The 16,742-nt window shown below is 44.5% G+C and overlaps 1 protein-coding gene across 2 annotated transcripts in view; it reads right to left on the bottom strand.

The window, feature by feature from the left end:
- Positions 1-16,742, bottom strand: part of ADAMTSL1 (ADAMTS like 1) — a 998,876-nt gene that overhangs the window by 48,379 nt on the left and 933,755 nt on the right. For both annotated transcript variants that reach the window (XM_077148079.1, XM_077148080.1), the window contains 2 exons: positions 8,678-8,857; positions 4,414-4,548 (listed from right to left, as the gene is read on the bottom strand). In XM_077148079.1, coding sequence (XP_077004194.1) covers positions 4,414-4,548; positions 8,678-8,857 — 315 coding nt within the window. The remainder of the gene's footprint in view (positions 1-4,413; positions 4,549-8,677; positions 8,858-16,742) is intronic.

The raw sequence follows: 16,742 nt of genomic DNA on the forward strand, positions 1-16,742 counted from the left end.
GATACCTGACACAAAAAAGATGAATCTCAAAATAATAATGCAGATTAAAAGAAGACAACCCTCCCCAAAATATGATTGATTTTTATACTAAATGAAAGAAAACGAAACCTAATCTAACGTGAGAGAAAGCAGATCACAGATTGTCTGGGGTCAGAATGGGGTGTGTGGCAGGGGTGTAAGGGAACCATTGCAAAGGGGTTCAGGATAACTTTTGGGATAATGGATGGCTCATTATCTTGATTGTGGTCATGGTTCCACAGATGTTTGCATGTGTGTATATGTATCAAAACTTCAAACTGTAGACTTTAAATACGTATAACTTGTATGTAAATTATATATCTATAAAGCTGTTCAAAAACTTATATGTCAAATGTGTCTGTGTCTTACAAATCAATAAAAAAAGACAAATACCTATCAAAAAATGAACAAAGGACCTGAATAGGCAATTCATAAAAAAATATGAATGAATCAAAAATCAAAATTTTTTTGCAAATCACATAATCAAAGGAATAACTATGAAAATACATTTATACCATTTTTAGTATTATATTTTACACTACTGTTATTCACCAATTAAAATGGCAAATACAAAATATTGGTCATACCTAGTGTTGAGATTTTGGGAGAAATGGGAATTCATATAATACTGGTGGGTCTATGAATGGGTAAAACTCTTTTGGAGGGCAATGTGACAACATACAGCAAAAAATTAAAAATATACAAAGCTTTTGACACAATAATTTCACTTCTAGGAATTGATCCTAAGTAAATAGGGATGCACGCAAGGATTTAGAAATAAGAATGTTCATCATATTTTCTGAATAATAGTAAAAGAGTGCACAGAACCTAAACAGCCAACATTAGAGGATTGATTTAATTAAATTTGGTATACCTACCAAAGAAACTATGAGAAGTGAAAATGTAGAAGAATACTTAAAGACAAGGAAAGATGTTTGTTCTGTATCAACTAAATGAAAAAAGTTAAAAGCAATATATCGTGTACGGTTCATTTTAGACAAAAGATGTATAATAGGCATATTAATACTTAGGAAAAAGGTACTGCACTGGTTATCTTTCTGATAGGCAATTATAGATGCTTTTCATTTTCTTCTTTTCACATCTACTTAACTGTTATATAATGAAGATGTACTGCTATTATAATAAAAACTCCAATAAAAATTATTAAAAAAAAATCAGTGTTAATGTTCTACAAATGATACTGTGGGGAATATTTGGGTGTTAGTGGCCAAAAACTAATATTTAACCGAAGTCTGCAGAAAGGGGTAGGTGCTGTAGGGAGGCTTGAGATGTTGTCTAAGAATGGAGCCCTGTAGGATACCGCCTGAACTTGGACTACCAAAGCATTTAGGTCTCCCTGCAGGAAGGGCAGCTATAAAAAATTAGCATTTGTTTTGCCTAGGACAATGGCTTATTAGGTTGGGTCCATCCTGCAAGTCCAGGCCTCTGTTGGGACCTTCCACGTCCAAATCATATAGTCAAAGAGTGTGCGTGAGCAACAAGGAACGCGTTAAGCTCATGTCTTCATTTTACATTATGAAAAGTGAGATTCAGAGGGGCCCATGCACGTGTTGCTCAATCAGCATTCCTTCTTGAAAGCTGTAGCAGTGTTGCAAGTGAAATAATGCCAGAGTCTGATAAGCAAGAGATATTCCTTCTGGGAATTCCCAACACTCAAGCCTTAGGGGAGCAGAGGTAGCTCGGAAATGTGGCTTTCAAGCTCTCCTTCCTCCCATGGAAATATGAGCCTCGAGGTTCACTAACTGACGGTTTTGGTGCCACTGCGCCACGAAGTTCTCTGGATCTGTTGCAGCCAGCTAACCTGACACATGGGAGACACGCTGGAGTCTCACAGCCCATTTTGCAGATGGTTTTCATTCTACATATCAACTGCCATCATTTGGTAATAGTTGCTTGGAGGATATGTTAAAATTAATTCCAAGGCAGCATCTGGGCGGAATGAAGAAGAGTGTCATGATTGAATAGAGATGCCTGCCTTGGCCGTGGGAGGGGCGATTAACAGTAATTTTGCCATATATTTCAACCCTGGTCTAGAACATCTGTTTTCTTCAAAATATGTTCCCTTGTTAAACCTCTTCCACCACCAATTACTCTTACAGAATGTCAGATGAATTCTTCTCAAACATTACATTTACTATCTCTTTCTCCTAATTAAAAACCCTTTAAAGGTTTGTCCCATTTCCCACATAGTAAATCTAGCTCTGAGTCTAGTATTAAAGGCCCTCTATAATTTGAACCCACTTACCATTCCAATTTCTCAGCAACCCATAAAAAGCCTCCACTGAAGTCTATTTTTTTGCACTCAGAGCACACGCTGTGGTCTGAATGGGCCACTCACAGGGGCGGGGGATGAGAGTGGTCCAAATGGGAACATCTGGCCAGCAATGGATCAGGATGTCACTAGTTTGGGAGCCTCAAGAAGGAGGGAGGGTATTAGAATTCTTGGGGTGAGGGTCGGAGCCAAATCTGAGTAGCTTAGGTCTGGCAGAGCCTTGTTCCCTCTGATGGCCTAGTTTCTATCCCAGTTTAGCTACACCTTCAACAGTCTTAAAGAAGTGATATTTTACAGTGTTTCTGAACAGATTCCTGCCACATATCCTGCATGTTTTCATCTCTGGGCTCATAGCATCTTTTTAACCTTGAATGCCCGTTTCCCTCACTTTCTGCCTATTTAATTCCAGTCTGTCTCAAATGATCTACTCCTCAGACTCTACTTGACCTTATGTCCTACTTCAGCTCCACAATTCCACGCAGAGCTCTCCTAGGTCTTTAGCACTGGCAAGACACTGAGATTCACCACAAGGGTCTATTCTAGCCAGGCAGGTACGTTCTGGGACTTGATGGGGAAGGATCACTGTCTCATCCAGATGGAGCAGTCTGGATGTGGACTGGGGCACAAAGGTGTCTCAACTGTTACAAGTGTAAGGTTACAAAGCACCATAAACCAGCAATGGAATGCAGCAGCATAGAGCACAATAAATTCTTATTGCCTATAGTTAAAATGAGACAAAATATTATTCCAGATTAAGGGGGAAAGAAAGTTAAGATGTCATGGAAAAATGCAAGCAGCTTTTCCAGAATGCTGAATGGCACCTCAGAGGCCCAAAAGGGTAAGTGGTAAGAGATAATAAGCAATTTCTGTACACACTGCTAGCAATGGGGCTATGATAATTTCTCACAGTGATGAATTTAAAATTAAGCAGTTTACAATGCACATATTTTAACTTGGGATAAGTTTACCATTTGTAAGTGAAAGGAAATATGCTGTTTACTTCTACGAATATGATATCGGAAAATTGTCAAGCTTCTAGAAATAACAGTAAACACAACAGGGCTACTTATTATGGTATCTGTGTCTTATAGCAGACTTAGAGAAATCAAAAACCTTTTCTATATGCTGATAAGCTGTGAGAATATTTTGCTAATTTCAGATGATAATGAAAACTGGAGTTCAATCGTGCTGTGCTCTGGCCCTACCGGTGCCAGGCACTGTGGTCATGTTTGTAAGTCAGCACCAGAGGAACTCAGGGCCCCTGTCTCCTGTTTCTTGCTAGTTGGTGGGGAGCAGAGAAAATTGAAAATTGAAGCCAAAGGAAACATTTTGGCTAAGGTTCCCAACAGCTGGGGCTGTACCGAGTTAGCATGAGGATTTACCCCATTTTTGGAGGCATATTCTTTCTTGAGGCCTTTGAAAGTTAGAGTTCTCCTCCATCTTTACCATCTCCAGAGGTCAGGACGGGCATGTTCTGGTGTGAGGAGCCCAGAGTCGGGATGCTGACGCACAACTCCCTGTGACCACAGGGCACCAGCCACGTGGGCAATAATTTGGTGAAGGTTCCCAATGATAGAGCCAAGGAGGCTGTATGTGGTAAATCATTTAAACATCTGCCTCGAGGAGTCTGTCTGGATTGGTTTTAGGTTCTACCAAGAATCTGGCTTTTGGAGGGTGCTGATATTGCAGCTGCATCCTTGAAAGCTGTATCTCACTCAAGTTAAGTGAGAGGAGGTCATAGGAGAATCTGGGGGACAGCTGGCCAGGGGACATACTGGAGTTCTTCTTTAGCGCTGTATTTTTCTTAAGGCTCAGTGAGCAACCCTGATTGAGAGGGACTGGACTGTGACATCAGCTCAAGAGGATTCAGAAAGGAGCCATGTTGGAATCTAGATAAGCTAGAGTCCAGACTAAGAACTGTATTTACCTCACAGGGAAAGTCAGCCAAGTTTCCACTGGTGAGTCTGGATTTTGTAGGCAATTTAGTGATTTCCTGTTAGCCCTCCCCCACTGCTGCCTCCCTCCCACCTGCAAGCAGTCACCCATCCATAAATCTGTCCAGTCTTGGATTTCTGCCCAATGTTTCAGAGGGTTGGACTCACCGAGGAGAGCAGAATTCCCAGGATCGAGGACCAGCTGTGTTCCCAGAGAAGAAGTCAGCACCGAAGGAAGGTTTGGTCCAGTAGCTGAAAGCAAGGCCCTGATGTCTTCCAACTGCGTGGGGACATGGGGGGGATCTGTAAGAAGGCAGATACTGAATCAGGAAGACTGAGGTAAAGGTGGACATGTAGAGTACTTGCGTGCTTGGTCTGTAAGACAGACGCCACATTGCTGTCTTTTAAAGGTATTTTACTACAGAAAGAATATCCTTTTCATATTGAGGAGGGTTTGAATGTCATACATATTGATGCTTGAAACAATAAGGTCACTAATAAGAACCAGGCATACTGATTTCAGGAATTCCTTACTTTATACCACTTTATACTATAGCACAATAGGGTCCCTATAAATTTGTAGGTAAATTAAATCAGGGTATATAGACACTTTCTTAAAAAAAAAAAGTCAACACTTCTTTAGCATTTACTATACGGTAAGTCCTATGCTAAATAATTTTCATTCCATGTTCATGTAATAGAAAATAACGTCCTTAAGAAGGAGGCACTTTGTCATTGTCCCCACAGACTGAGACACGCTGCAGGAATTTCTTATTTAAAAGGATCCTATAGGTGGAACAGGAAAAAATGAGTTGTGAAGTTGATGGAGTTAATTTGCTTTGTTCTCTAGATCTGGAGCCCCAAGTAGGACCCAGATAAGCAGGGCAAGAAGAGAAGGTCGCCGTGGGATGCTATGCTATTTAAAATATTACACAGACTCAGGGCTGAAGTCTTCAGGAGACATAGCTAACGCGAGCTAAATGTGACAACTGGGAAACAGAGACAATCCCATGTATTATTTCTGCTGGATAAATAAAGAGGCAGGTGCCTACTGAATCTGGTAGCGAAATAATTCCAGATTCTCCTGGAAAAGAAGCAGAATCTCTTTCCTTTTCTGCATCCCTTCTGAGGCGCTGCAATTCATACATCTCCCTTTTCCTCCAGAACACGTTGGAGTATTAGGAGAAGCAGGAGTGTTGCTCTTGTAATTGATGGTCATATTAACAGTGTTCAGAGATGGCCTACTATGTGCCTGGCACTTTGTTAGGCACTTGTTAGGAATGGTGAGCCGGTCATGGTGGCACCTAAGTCTACTTTAGAAACATACCTTCAGTCTATTTTATCTTTTTATTTTCTAACATAGGCAGGCACTGGGAATCGAACCCGGGTCCTCTGGCATGGCAGGCAAGTGTTCTTGCCTGCTGAGCCACTGTGGCCCACCCCATCTATTTTATCTTTGACAGCAAAAGTCCACTGCATACAGAAAACATCGAAGAGCCTGGGTGTGTGTGTGCAGAGAGAGAGACAGAGACAGGGAGTCAGAGAGACAGAGATGGACAGGAAGAACTATTGCCCCACATTGAGTTATGGTGCTTACCGAGGGGGTATTTCTTCCTGATAACCCTTCCTTCTCACCTTCTGCTAACAGAGATGACAGCCTAGGATGTCTGACACTACCACAGCTTTGCCAATGGAGTGTGTACATTCTGTGAGCTGGTTCTTACAGTATTCCAACTCTAATATGGTGTGACTGTGAACATGACACAGACATACACATGTGACCATGTGTGCCCTAGTGTGAACTATAATTGTTAAATATTCTGTTCATTATGGGATAGGGCCAAACATCAGGCTTGGGTTTGGGAGCCCTAAGTTTGAGCCTCTGCAATTCAACTAAGTTGGGCAAGTCAATCTCTCCAAGCCTTAGTTCCCTCATCTATAAAATGAAGTTCCTTTTCAAGATCTCTTCTACTCTGAAATTGTATGATCTTAAGAATCAATGGTGGCAGTTTACTCAAAGTTTACCTCTCTTCCTCCCCTCTTCTTTAAAATTCTTTCTTGAGATTCAAGAAGCATTTGCTTATTTACTACCTAAGAGCAAAAAGGGGGAGCTCTGTGCTAGCTTCTAAATGATGAGACCTCCTTAGGTCAAATGTCTGCCCTTCCCAATGACCTTGGCTTCACAGTATTTTTTTTTTTGTTTTCAGTGCATGTCCATTTTATCTTCCCAGGGAAACGGTAAATTTTCCAAGGCAGGGAACAGCTGGCCAGGGGAGATACTAGAGGTATTTCTCCTAAAGCGCTACCCAGTGTCCAGCCCACATGGGAATTAAAGGCAACTCGTAATGAATGCTCATCCAATAATTAGATAAATAAATAAATGAAAGTCTATAACATTATACTTCAAATCTCCATGCTACAGGCTAAGTTACAGAACTTGGAATGAAATCAAAGCTTCATACACAAAATCCACCCCTTTAAAAATTAAACCACATTTTTGCTGTTTTTAAAAAGAGAGAGAGACATTACTTCTACATTCATAAAGTGTCTACAAAAACTAACAAACTCTGATTAATAAACCAAGACTTCTGGTTAAAGAAAACCAGAATGAGAGTCTAAGTAGTGATTTTCCCATCAAGTTTGATTAAAATGGGGAAGACCTTTATGCCGCTCCCCCCCCCCCCCACGGTCATAATCGCAGTGTATCAGACGTGAAATGCTGTAAGAACCTGCTCACGGAACATACGCTCTTCTCTGCTAAAGCTGCAGCATCAGAAACAATCCCAGGCTTCCTCTGCTAGCAGAAGGGACCAGGAAGAGTTATTAGGGAGGAAGAGTCCCTCGGTAAACACCGTAATTCAGAGTGGGGCAATAGTTCCTTCTGGGAACTAGTAGCTCCGTCGGATGAAATCCAACACAAACAAATTATATTCTTCAGTGAGCTGATTTTCTGTGACTTCCTAAGATGACTGGAGATTTAAGCAGCTACTGTTGAGATGAAAACCCATTTGGGCCTCTCTGAGATCTGAGTGGATAGGGGCTACAGAACCTGTGCCTTGGTATATAAGCAATTTGGGCTGTGAAAACAGAAGTAGAAAGTTTATTTTCCCTGAGAAAATCCATTATGTATGTGTGGTATATTCATATTTCTCACATTTTCTCTTTTTTTCCCCTTCAAATGACAGCTTTCTTGAGAAAAAGCTAGGATTAGTGCTCTAACGATTGCTGTTTTTTTATTTTTTAAAAAAATTAAGATAGAACTACGTTCTGTTACTTTATCCCACTAACCCTTAGCTGGGAAGAAAAAGAGTATCCCGAGTCCAGGATTCAGGAGGGAATAACTCGCAACATGGCTGGGTTTGGCACTGGGCACCAGCGGGTGATGGATGGTATTCCGGCAACTGTTATTTTAAGTATCTATTTTATGCCAGGAACTCTGTTAGACTTTTTTTTTTCTTACATGGGCAGGCACCAGGAATCGAACCCGGGTCTGTGGCATGGCAGGTGAGAACGCTGCCTGCTGAGCCCCTGTGGCCCGCCCTATGCTAGACTTTCTAATCAGGGGCCCTTATGTTTGTTTGGGCGTGAGTGGACTTAAGATGGAATAGACCGAACTTTCTGAAATTATATGAAAAATTTGGCATATATGAATTTTTTCTGGAGTGGGTAGTCTACAGTTTTCATCTGATTCTCAAAGAAGTTCTTACCATAGAAGGAGTGAAGAATAACTGCTTTACTATATAACCCTATCTGGCACACCCACCCCCTTGTGATGTGGGCAACCTTTATTTTCCAGGTCACCAAATAAAGGGACAGCATCTAAGGCTTAGTAAGATTCAATAACCTCCCCAGGGCTGGTAAGCGGTAGAGCCAGGAGTCAATCCCTGCCTGCCTGGCTCCAACATCTGTGCTCCCTCTACTGGAGGGTCCAAGGTGTGGAAAAGCGAGGCGACATTTCTGTTATCTTTATGTCCCTAACTGGATCAGGGGAAAAGAGGAGGGGGCAGGTTGGGTGGAGAGTCATCTCTGGTGGCGTCAACTGCAGGGAGAGGTGTGGGGGTGTGGGGTGCGGGTTGGGGTGTGTGGGATGTGGGTGTGGGTTGGGGTGTGGGGTGTGGGGTGGGGTGCAGGGGTGTGGGGTATGGGGTGTGGGGTGTGGGGTAGGGTGTGGGGTGTGGGGTGGGGTGTGGGGTGTGGGGTGTGGGGTATGGGGTGTGGGGTGTGGGGTGGGGTGCAGGGGTGTGGGGTTTGGGGTGTGGGGTGGGGTGTGGGGTGGGGTGCAGGGGTGTGGGGTGGAGTGAGGTGTGGGGTGTGGGGTAGGGTGTGGGGTGGTGTGTGGGGGTGTGGGGTGTGGGGTGTGGAGTGGGTTGTGGGGTGTGGAGTGGGGTGTGGGGTGTGGGGTGGGGTGCGGCTCCAGCCTTGAGGCACTCACCGAGGACCAGCAGCTGGGAGCTCTCGGTCAGCTCCCCATGAAGATTGGCGGCCCTGCAGGAGTACAGACCCTGATCTGAGGAGGACACGTTTATGAGCAGCAGGGAGCCCTCGTGCAGATGGTGAGGGGAGGCTGGGTTGCTTTTGTTCCTGAACCAAGTGACTTCAGCTTCAGGCACACCTGAGAAGGAAAAATAAACTCATCAGATGAACATGTCCAGGTGAAGCAGGAGGCACTTACAGCCTCTGGCTGGCCCCTCTGTGGCTGCTCTGCAGGCAGCATCTGCCGGGACGTCTTCTTCCATCCTTTAGCCAAACCAAATAATGTCTCCGTTGTCTCTAGACCTCTTGTCTTTGAAAACTTCCACTGATGAGGCAGGAAGAGGGGGAGCAGTTAAAGATGAGGAAACAGAGTGGCTGGTGAGGGCACTTGCCAAGATAGGACGAGTGTCCCCAAGTTCTTTAGCAGAAACATTATAAAAATATGAGAATCAAATCTGTATGTCAATAAAAATGAGTGATCTACAATGGCATGAACCAAGCAAAATGCTGTGCAAGAAGAGCCAGACACAAAAGAGTGCATACTAATTTCATTTCTGTAAGTAAAAAAATGAAAACTGGTAAGATTAATCCATCCTATCAGTACTCAGGGTCGTGCTTCCCCCGAGAGGGTGGGATGAATGGGGAGGGCCCGTGACTGAGAGGGGAAGGGCTTGGGCTGTGGGAATGCTTTGTTTCTTGATCCGGGTGCTGGTTTGGCAGAATGTGTTTGTACGTTTATGATATGTACACCCTTCTGTATGGATCGTGTACTTTAATGAAAAGTTAAAAGCTACAGATAAATGAAAGTAGCCATATCCTCAGTAGAGTTGATGCTACAAGTAGAAAACACGCTTGCATTTTTGGAGGCCAACGCATGCTCTTAGAATAATTGAAGCTGCGGTACAACTGAAACTGCCACAGTAAAGACAGACAAGAAAAGAAAGTGCTTTGTCTTTCCCACAACCCAAGTTTATTGTCTGTGAAAGACAGCTGTGGAAAGTGTGTCTGAATGGATTGGAATGGGGTGCCTGTCTTTGGGGTTTGTGGGCCCAGAAGCCTCTTTGTGGCGGTCATAATGTAAGCAGGCCCCGGTTTAGGACATGCCTTCTGGAATGGTCTGCACAGGAGGCTCCAGAGGAGGCAGCTCTGTGTCTCGAGGAGACAGAAGTCTGTGGCCTTGAACCACAGGTATCCATGGAACAGAAAGCACCATCCCTTAATGCCACCCAGCGTGCTGACCCAACTCACAAAATGCGCATAGAGGACTCTAGGCGGGACATGCATCCAGGGCACGCTCAAATGTCAAATTCTGGTAAATGGGGCCCAGGCTGGGAACAACATTAGAGCAGACCTTTATTCCTGAACTTTCCCTGAGTCAGGGCTGGATTTACTTACTGGCCTGCCTGCTACTGAGGATACAGAAGTCCTCAGGGACTCATGTGTGGGCCTGTTACTTGCCTTTGAATCTAATGAACATATTTTACCAGGACTCTCCTCCGTGACACCTAGCCCAACAGACCTGGCCCTTTAGGGCACGTGCTGTTCCCGAGCTCCTAGGAGCAGGAGGTGGGTGGGGGAGCTCAGGCTCCCTTGCTAACAGTGAGGGCCTCACTGGAATCCACCCATGTCCCAGCTGCTGAGCTGCCTCAGGCGTGCAGCTCCAGGCCCAGCGCAACGGCCTGAGGTGGGTGGTAGAAGCATCTGTAGGACTTTTCTCCATGCCACGAGGAACAGAAGAGTGACTCGCCTTCCTTTTATTCAGACTAATCATAATTCAATGCAAACTGGCTGGAGAAAGGGGAGATAGGGCTACGGAAAGGGGATGGAGACACGGATTCTGTACCCTCTTCACATCAGGGAGGGGCACAGACTGATTTGGCTCCATTGATAAGGAACCTGATGTTCAGGTGTGTGAGAGGGGCCGGGCTGTGGTCATCTCTAAATGTACCTGGAGCAAAGCTGCAGGCGAGAGATGGAAAGGCTGGTTTTTCATTGCAGCACCACTAGGGAGAGCAAGTGCGTCACAGGCCTGGTTCTACCAGTTTGGGCTTTGGACCCACGGCTCAGTTTTTAAGTTTTAGTTTTTTTTTTTAAACTTTGAAAAATTAGTACAAGACAAAGACCGTCAGTCATTTCTCTCTTGACAGCACAAGGGAAAAATAAGATCCTACACACCATTTTCCACAAGTACCCATCCCCCTCTTCTCTCGGTGCCACTTAATGTTGGCATCTTCCTTTGAGGAGGACTGCGGGCAGCAAGCACACGCTCTAAGAGTAGCTGAAGGCTTCCTAGAGCGCGAGAGAGACAGTAACAGCACTGGTCCAACTGGGCCTCAGTTCCATCAACAAAGGGCGGTGACTAACGAATGGGGGTCTGAGCACTCACGGGAACTGGAAATGTTCAGGATAGCAAAGGGCGGAAGGAAGGCCCTTTTCACCTCTGGTCTCTGTGAAACTAGAACCATGCAAATGAGCAGGAATATCAGCGGCAGTGGAAGAGAAATTCTGTAGGAATAATTCTTTAATGTATTTATTAGGAAGCACCTTTCAGACTCAGACACTCGAGTCGATATGCTGTTGATGGTGCCATATTTTAGGGGTTTCTTGTCTGGGACTGTGGGCCCTGGGCAGAGAATGACATCAAGGAGATGATTTGGAGCCACAGCCAGTCCGCCTGCCCCTGGCTTTGACATATCACAAACACGACAAGAATAAAGGAAGAGGAAAAATAAATGAGGTTTCATGGAGCTCTGTTTTCATTTCTTTCCCCAGGAGATGACAAATAATGCTTCAGAAAACTTTTATCAGCCGTCACATGTGCCATGGAGGCCTGTGAATAGGCACTGGACGCACATACCTAAAACTGCCATTCAGAGCAAGACGTCAGGAGTGTATGAGGCTGGGCTCTGGGCAAAAACATCCTAAACGTTTTGAAAGGAAAAACACTGACTACAACGGCTTTAAGTCAAACACTTTAAACCAAATCACTTATTTTCTACAATGAAACAGATACCACTATTAACTCCATTTTACTGATGAGAAGAGTGGGGCTCCGCAGATTAAGGAACCTCCCTAAAGCCGCATCAGTGTGGACCCTGAATGATTACACAGGGGAAGAGTCCCTCTTCTCCTCCCCACACCACAGCCAGTCAATAACGCACAAATGGCAGGGTGGGGCTTCAAACCCGCTACACCTGACACCAAGGACCCCATCGTGACAAGTGCCCTATCCCGCCTGATGTTATGCCAGACTGCCTCTTTAGAGAAAATCTGAATTGCTGCATTACTATTTCTGAACTGTCAAATCCTTAAATACTTCATACTCTCAGCATTGACCTTCTGCTGTAATTGTAACTCCAGGATCGTTAGGAGAGAGGTTCCTAGAATCCATATGTGCTGGTTCTGTTAGCTCTGTTCTTGTTAAGAACTTCGTCAAGTTGTGGGGGATTATTTTTTCCTGCCTATTGTGATGTCATAGCACATTTTACCTAAAGAAACATCTGAAAAAATGATGGAAAATAGGATCTACCACAGAACAAAGTCCAAAGCTATGTTGTTGACAAGTTACTTGGAGAGGTTCCACGATCTGGACTCTCTGGTATTATCTGTATCTAAAAAAGAGAAGGGAAAGAGCCTTCTTTTACTTTTTCTCCTTTGTGGCACATCTTATCAACAACACAATGCTCTCCCTGTTGCTTGAAAGGATCAATAAATGAGCTCGGTCATAATGGTTGTAACTTGATATGATTAAAAGGACTAGTGCCTTTAATCTCCACTGAGCTGCCAGGCGCAATGCTGCCATAATACTCTGTTTTTAATCCGAGACAGGATATACTTGTTAACTGGACCACTTGTTATGTTTGGAAGGCCGCTTGCACGATGGCAGCTTGTCAGCATCTCAAGGTTGAGAGTCCACTGAAAGATGCATCTTGACACCATAAGGTCTGGGAGCCTCTTAGCTCTGGTGGTGGGAGGTGGCTTGGTGCAGAAAAAAAGAGAGGAAGGATACATTAACCAAAATGTCAGCTTTAGTAATTATTCTAAAGAACCATGGAAGTCTGCAAAGAAGGTTTTTAGTCTTCTACATTTCCCCATACTGACTGTGGCAGACATTGATAGCTGCTCATGAAGCCCGTTTTCTTCTTTTTCCTGGGACCCAGCATGGCCATGTTTCCCAGCCTCCTTTGTGGTTGAGTGGCCATGTGACTTGATGGGAAAATGAGCAGTAGTGATATGTGCTACGTCTAGGTCTGGCCCATCAAAACCTTCCCAAACATTCACCATATTTTGTTTTTCCCCTTTCTGGTCGACAGGAATGCAATAAACTCCAAGGAGACCATGGAAGGCATGAGTTCAAGAGAGAGCCACCAGCATTCTGTGACTGAATGACTGCAGGGGTCAGATTCTCTTCAGTTGACTAGGAACATCCTCCTTACATTCTTAGGTGAGCAACGTACTTCTACTGCATTTGAGCCACTATATATTTGGGGGCCTACTTGTTACAGAGTCTAGCCTACACTAATATGCTATCATTGACTCCTGAACTATTTATTTCTACATCATCAGTCCTGCCAATTTTATCACTTAAATTGTCCAGTTAACAGTAAGCTTCCCTTATGCTTAAGATAAGATCTCAAACTGTACCATAATTTATGAGAGCAAGTTAGGTGTAGCCTCTGTCTATCCTCCAGCATCATGCCATGCTACTTTCTTCTCTGTTCTCTATACTATGGCCACACTGGTCATATAGTATTTCTCCAAATGCAGCTTGTTCTTTCTACCTCTGGCCCTTTGCACGGTCTGTCTCTCTGATGGAAAGATTCCCTTTCCCCTAAGCTTTATCTCCTTCCTGAGTTTCTGAACTCTCCTCAAATAGAGAACAAGTATGGGAGTACTATAGTGGATGGATATTTTTTTAAGAAAAAGACCTATCTTACTCATTACTTAATGCATTTTATGCTTAAGAATTGTGAAGAATTTGTGAGGATGCTTTTACAAGTTGAAAGCACGTACAAAAGGCAATTAATGCAAGGTTACATATAATAGTACAAAACTGCTAACAACTAAAATATCTAAAGACTATCTAGGTAAATTATGCAGTATTTTTAAGAGGAACCATTATGTAGCTTTAAAATTGTCTGTATGGCACAGATGAATGTTTATTATTAGGTCAAAAACAGCAAGATGAAATGTAATGATCAAGGAAATATGCTAAAATGTCAATTGTGGTTGAGTTTGGACAATGGGATTTTGTACAAGTTGCTCTTTTTTCTTTTTGGGCAATTTTAAAGAAATTTTTGCATTTAAAAAATTTTTAATGCGCCAATATTTCTTTTATAATAAGAAAATGACAACTGTACCTACATATGAGACTGTATTATAATTATGTATTTTCATAACTTCTCTCCTTCTAAAACTGTGAGCTCCCTAAAAGTTGTATCTTATTCATATATGTCTCCATAGCCTGACCAGGATGAGATATTCAATAGAAATTTTCCAAATGAATAATATGAATTAATTTAATTTTAAATCCTTATTTGACCAGACTCTTATTACAAAACCCCACTTCCTTGCCTATTACCAGAGCCTAGGTCACTGATTCTCAAATTAGTACCTTGCAAGCCCTTAGTAAAGTGATTGGGGCTTAGAGAATTCTACCCAACCAGTCAGGAGCTCACTAAGTCTCTTGACTAGGGACAGGTTGGAAATGACCAAGACTAGGGAGAGAGCCATGAGTGCGTTGTAGCAGGAAGGTAAAAGTAGTTTTTCTGCCATTTAGCATTACAGTTGCCAGTATTTTGACTGGAGACTCAGCTCACTAAGATTTGCTTGTCCAGCAGATGCACCAATCAGCTGTATAATCAAAAACAGACTCTTTCCCACCCACTTTAAGTAAATAACTTATTTAATAAAAGGTATAATGACAGAGACACAAAGATCAATTATGACTAACTATGATTAAAACAAGTGGTTCTATGGATAAACATAAAAATAAAGAATATAACATCAGGGCCAGGTAAAAACAACATACCCACCTGTGATCTCATTACAGGGTTACCACAACTGAGTCTCTGGAGGAAGTCAGGGAGACAGGGGCCCAGGTGACATGGAAGAGTTTTTAGTGTCCCAGCCTCCCCATAGTACTACATCCCCACCTGAACTCTGGTTCTCTCAAATGTCAAGTGCCCAATTTCCTGGATTTGTTGTCATCTCGGCTCCCATTCTTTTACTCCCATCAGTCCTAACTCTCAAGAACAGACCGAATAGCATCCCCTAATGCCTACAGTATCCATCTTGAGGGACGTGCCCACAGTGATGGGTATGGAGTTCACATGCCCGCAGTGATGGGTGCGGAGCCCCCAGTGATGGGTGCGGTCCCACGCACCTGCAGTGATGCGTGCGGTGCCCACAGTGATGGGTGCGGAGGCCACGCACCCACAGTGGTCAGGTACAGAGCGACAATTCTCAAAAAGGCTCTACCAGCGCCATTAATCCCTGCCCAGAGGGGCAGTTCATTCACAGGTCAGGAGTTTGTCTCATTCACTATCTGGGAGTAGAGGACCTGAAGGGATCTGGTTCTAGACAGTTTCATTGGTGGGGATGGACTCACAAGCCAAGGCAGCTTTACAAAAAAAAGAGCTAATATATTTTTTTTTGGCATGGGCAGGCACTGGGAAACGAAGCTAATGTATTTTTACAAAGCCAGATTTATACTTCTGGTTGCCTGGATCTACCAGAACATTTCAAAGAAAACCAGATCTAGCTTCCGGAGAAGATGGTGGCTTAGTAAGATGCGCGGGTCTTAGTTCCTCCTCCAGAACAGCTACTAAAGAAACAGAAACGGTACAGAACAGCTCCCGGAGCCACGACAGAGACCAAAAAGACAGCGTACCCCATTCTGGAATGGCTGGGAGAATCCACTGTGGTGAGATCCCCGAGGGGCGTGCGCTACGCCGGGCCATGGTGGCTGGCGGCTGGAGCCCCTGCCTCCCTCCTTCCCGGGCTGTCTGGGAGATTTGGACAGGCGGTCCCCTCAAGCCACAGCGGCCGGCGACCCCCACCATGCGTGGCCTCCTGGGCCAGTTGGGAGATTTGGATCGGAGGTCCCCCAAGACGCGGAGGCCGGCAACTGGGGTCCCTTCCACACTCGTGGCTTCCCGGTCCGGCTGGGAACTTTGGATCGGCACTCCCCCAAGCCGTGGCGGCCGGCGTCCCCCACCACACTTGGCTTCCCGGGCCGGCTGGGAGATTTAGATCAGCACTCCCCCAAGCCACGGAGGCCGGCGCCCCCCCACCACTCGCGGATTCCCGGGCCGGCTGGGAGATTTGAATCGGCACTCCCTCAAGCCGCGGTGGCCGGTTCCCCTCCCTCCCTCCTTCCCGAGCCGGCTGGGAGATTTGGATCGGCACTCCCTCAAGCCGTGGTGGCCGGTGCCCCCCAACCCATGTGCGGATTCCCAGGCCGGCTGGGAGATTTGGACCGGTACTCCCCCAAGCCACTTCGGCTGGCGACCCTCTCCCACAGCGAGAGTCTTCCAAAGTTAAAGGAGCCACAGCATCTTTTACTGGTGGGACCCGCAGACAGATGAGCGCCACATACTGGGCAGGATAAGAAAAACAGAGCCCAGAGATTTCACAGGAAAATCTTTCAACCTGCTGGGTCCCACACCCAGGGAAATCTGATTAAATGCCCAGACGCCAGCAAAAAATAATGGATCACGCCAGGAAAATTGAAGATATGGCCCAGTCAAAGGAACAAACCAATAGTTCAAATGAGATACAGGAGCTGAGACAACTAATGCTGAATATACGAACAGAAATGGAAAACCTCTTCAAAAACCAAATCAATAAATAGAGGGAGGACATGAAGAAGACATGGGCTGAACAAAAGAAGAAACAGAAAGTCTGAAAAAACAAATCACAGAACTTATGGGATTGAAGGACAAAGTAGAAAAGATGGAAAAAACAATGGATACCTACAATGGTAGATTTAAAGAGACAGAGGCTAGAATTAGTGAACTGGA

This window comes from Tamandua tetradactyla, chromosome 2, assembly GCF_023851605.1.
Source record: "Tamandua tetradactyla isolate mTamTet1 chromosome 2, mTamTet1.pri, whole genome shotgun sequence".
In the NCBI taxonomy this organism is placed as follows: Eukaryota; Metazoa; Chordata; class Mammalia; order Pilosa; family Myrmecophagidae; genus Tamandua; species Tamandua tetradactyla.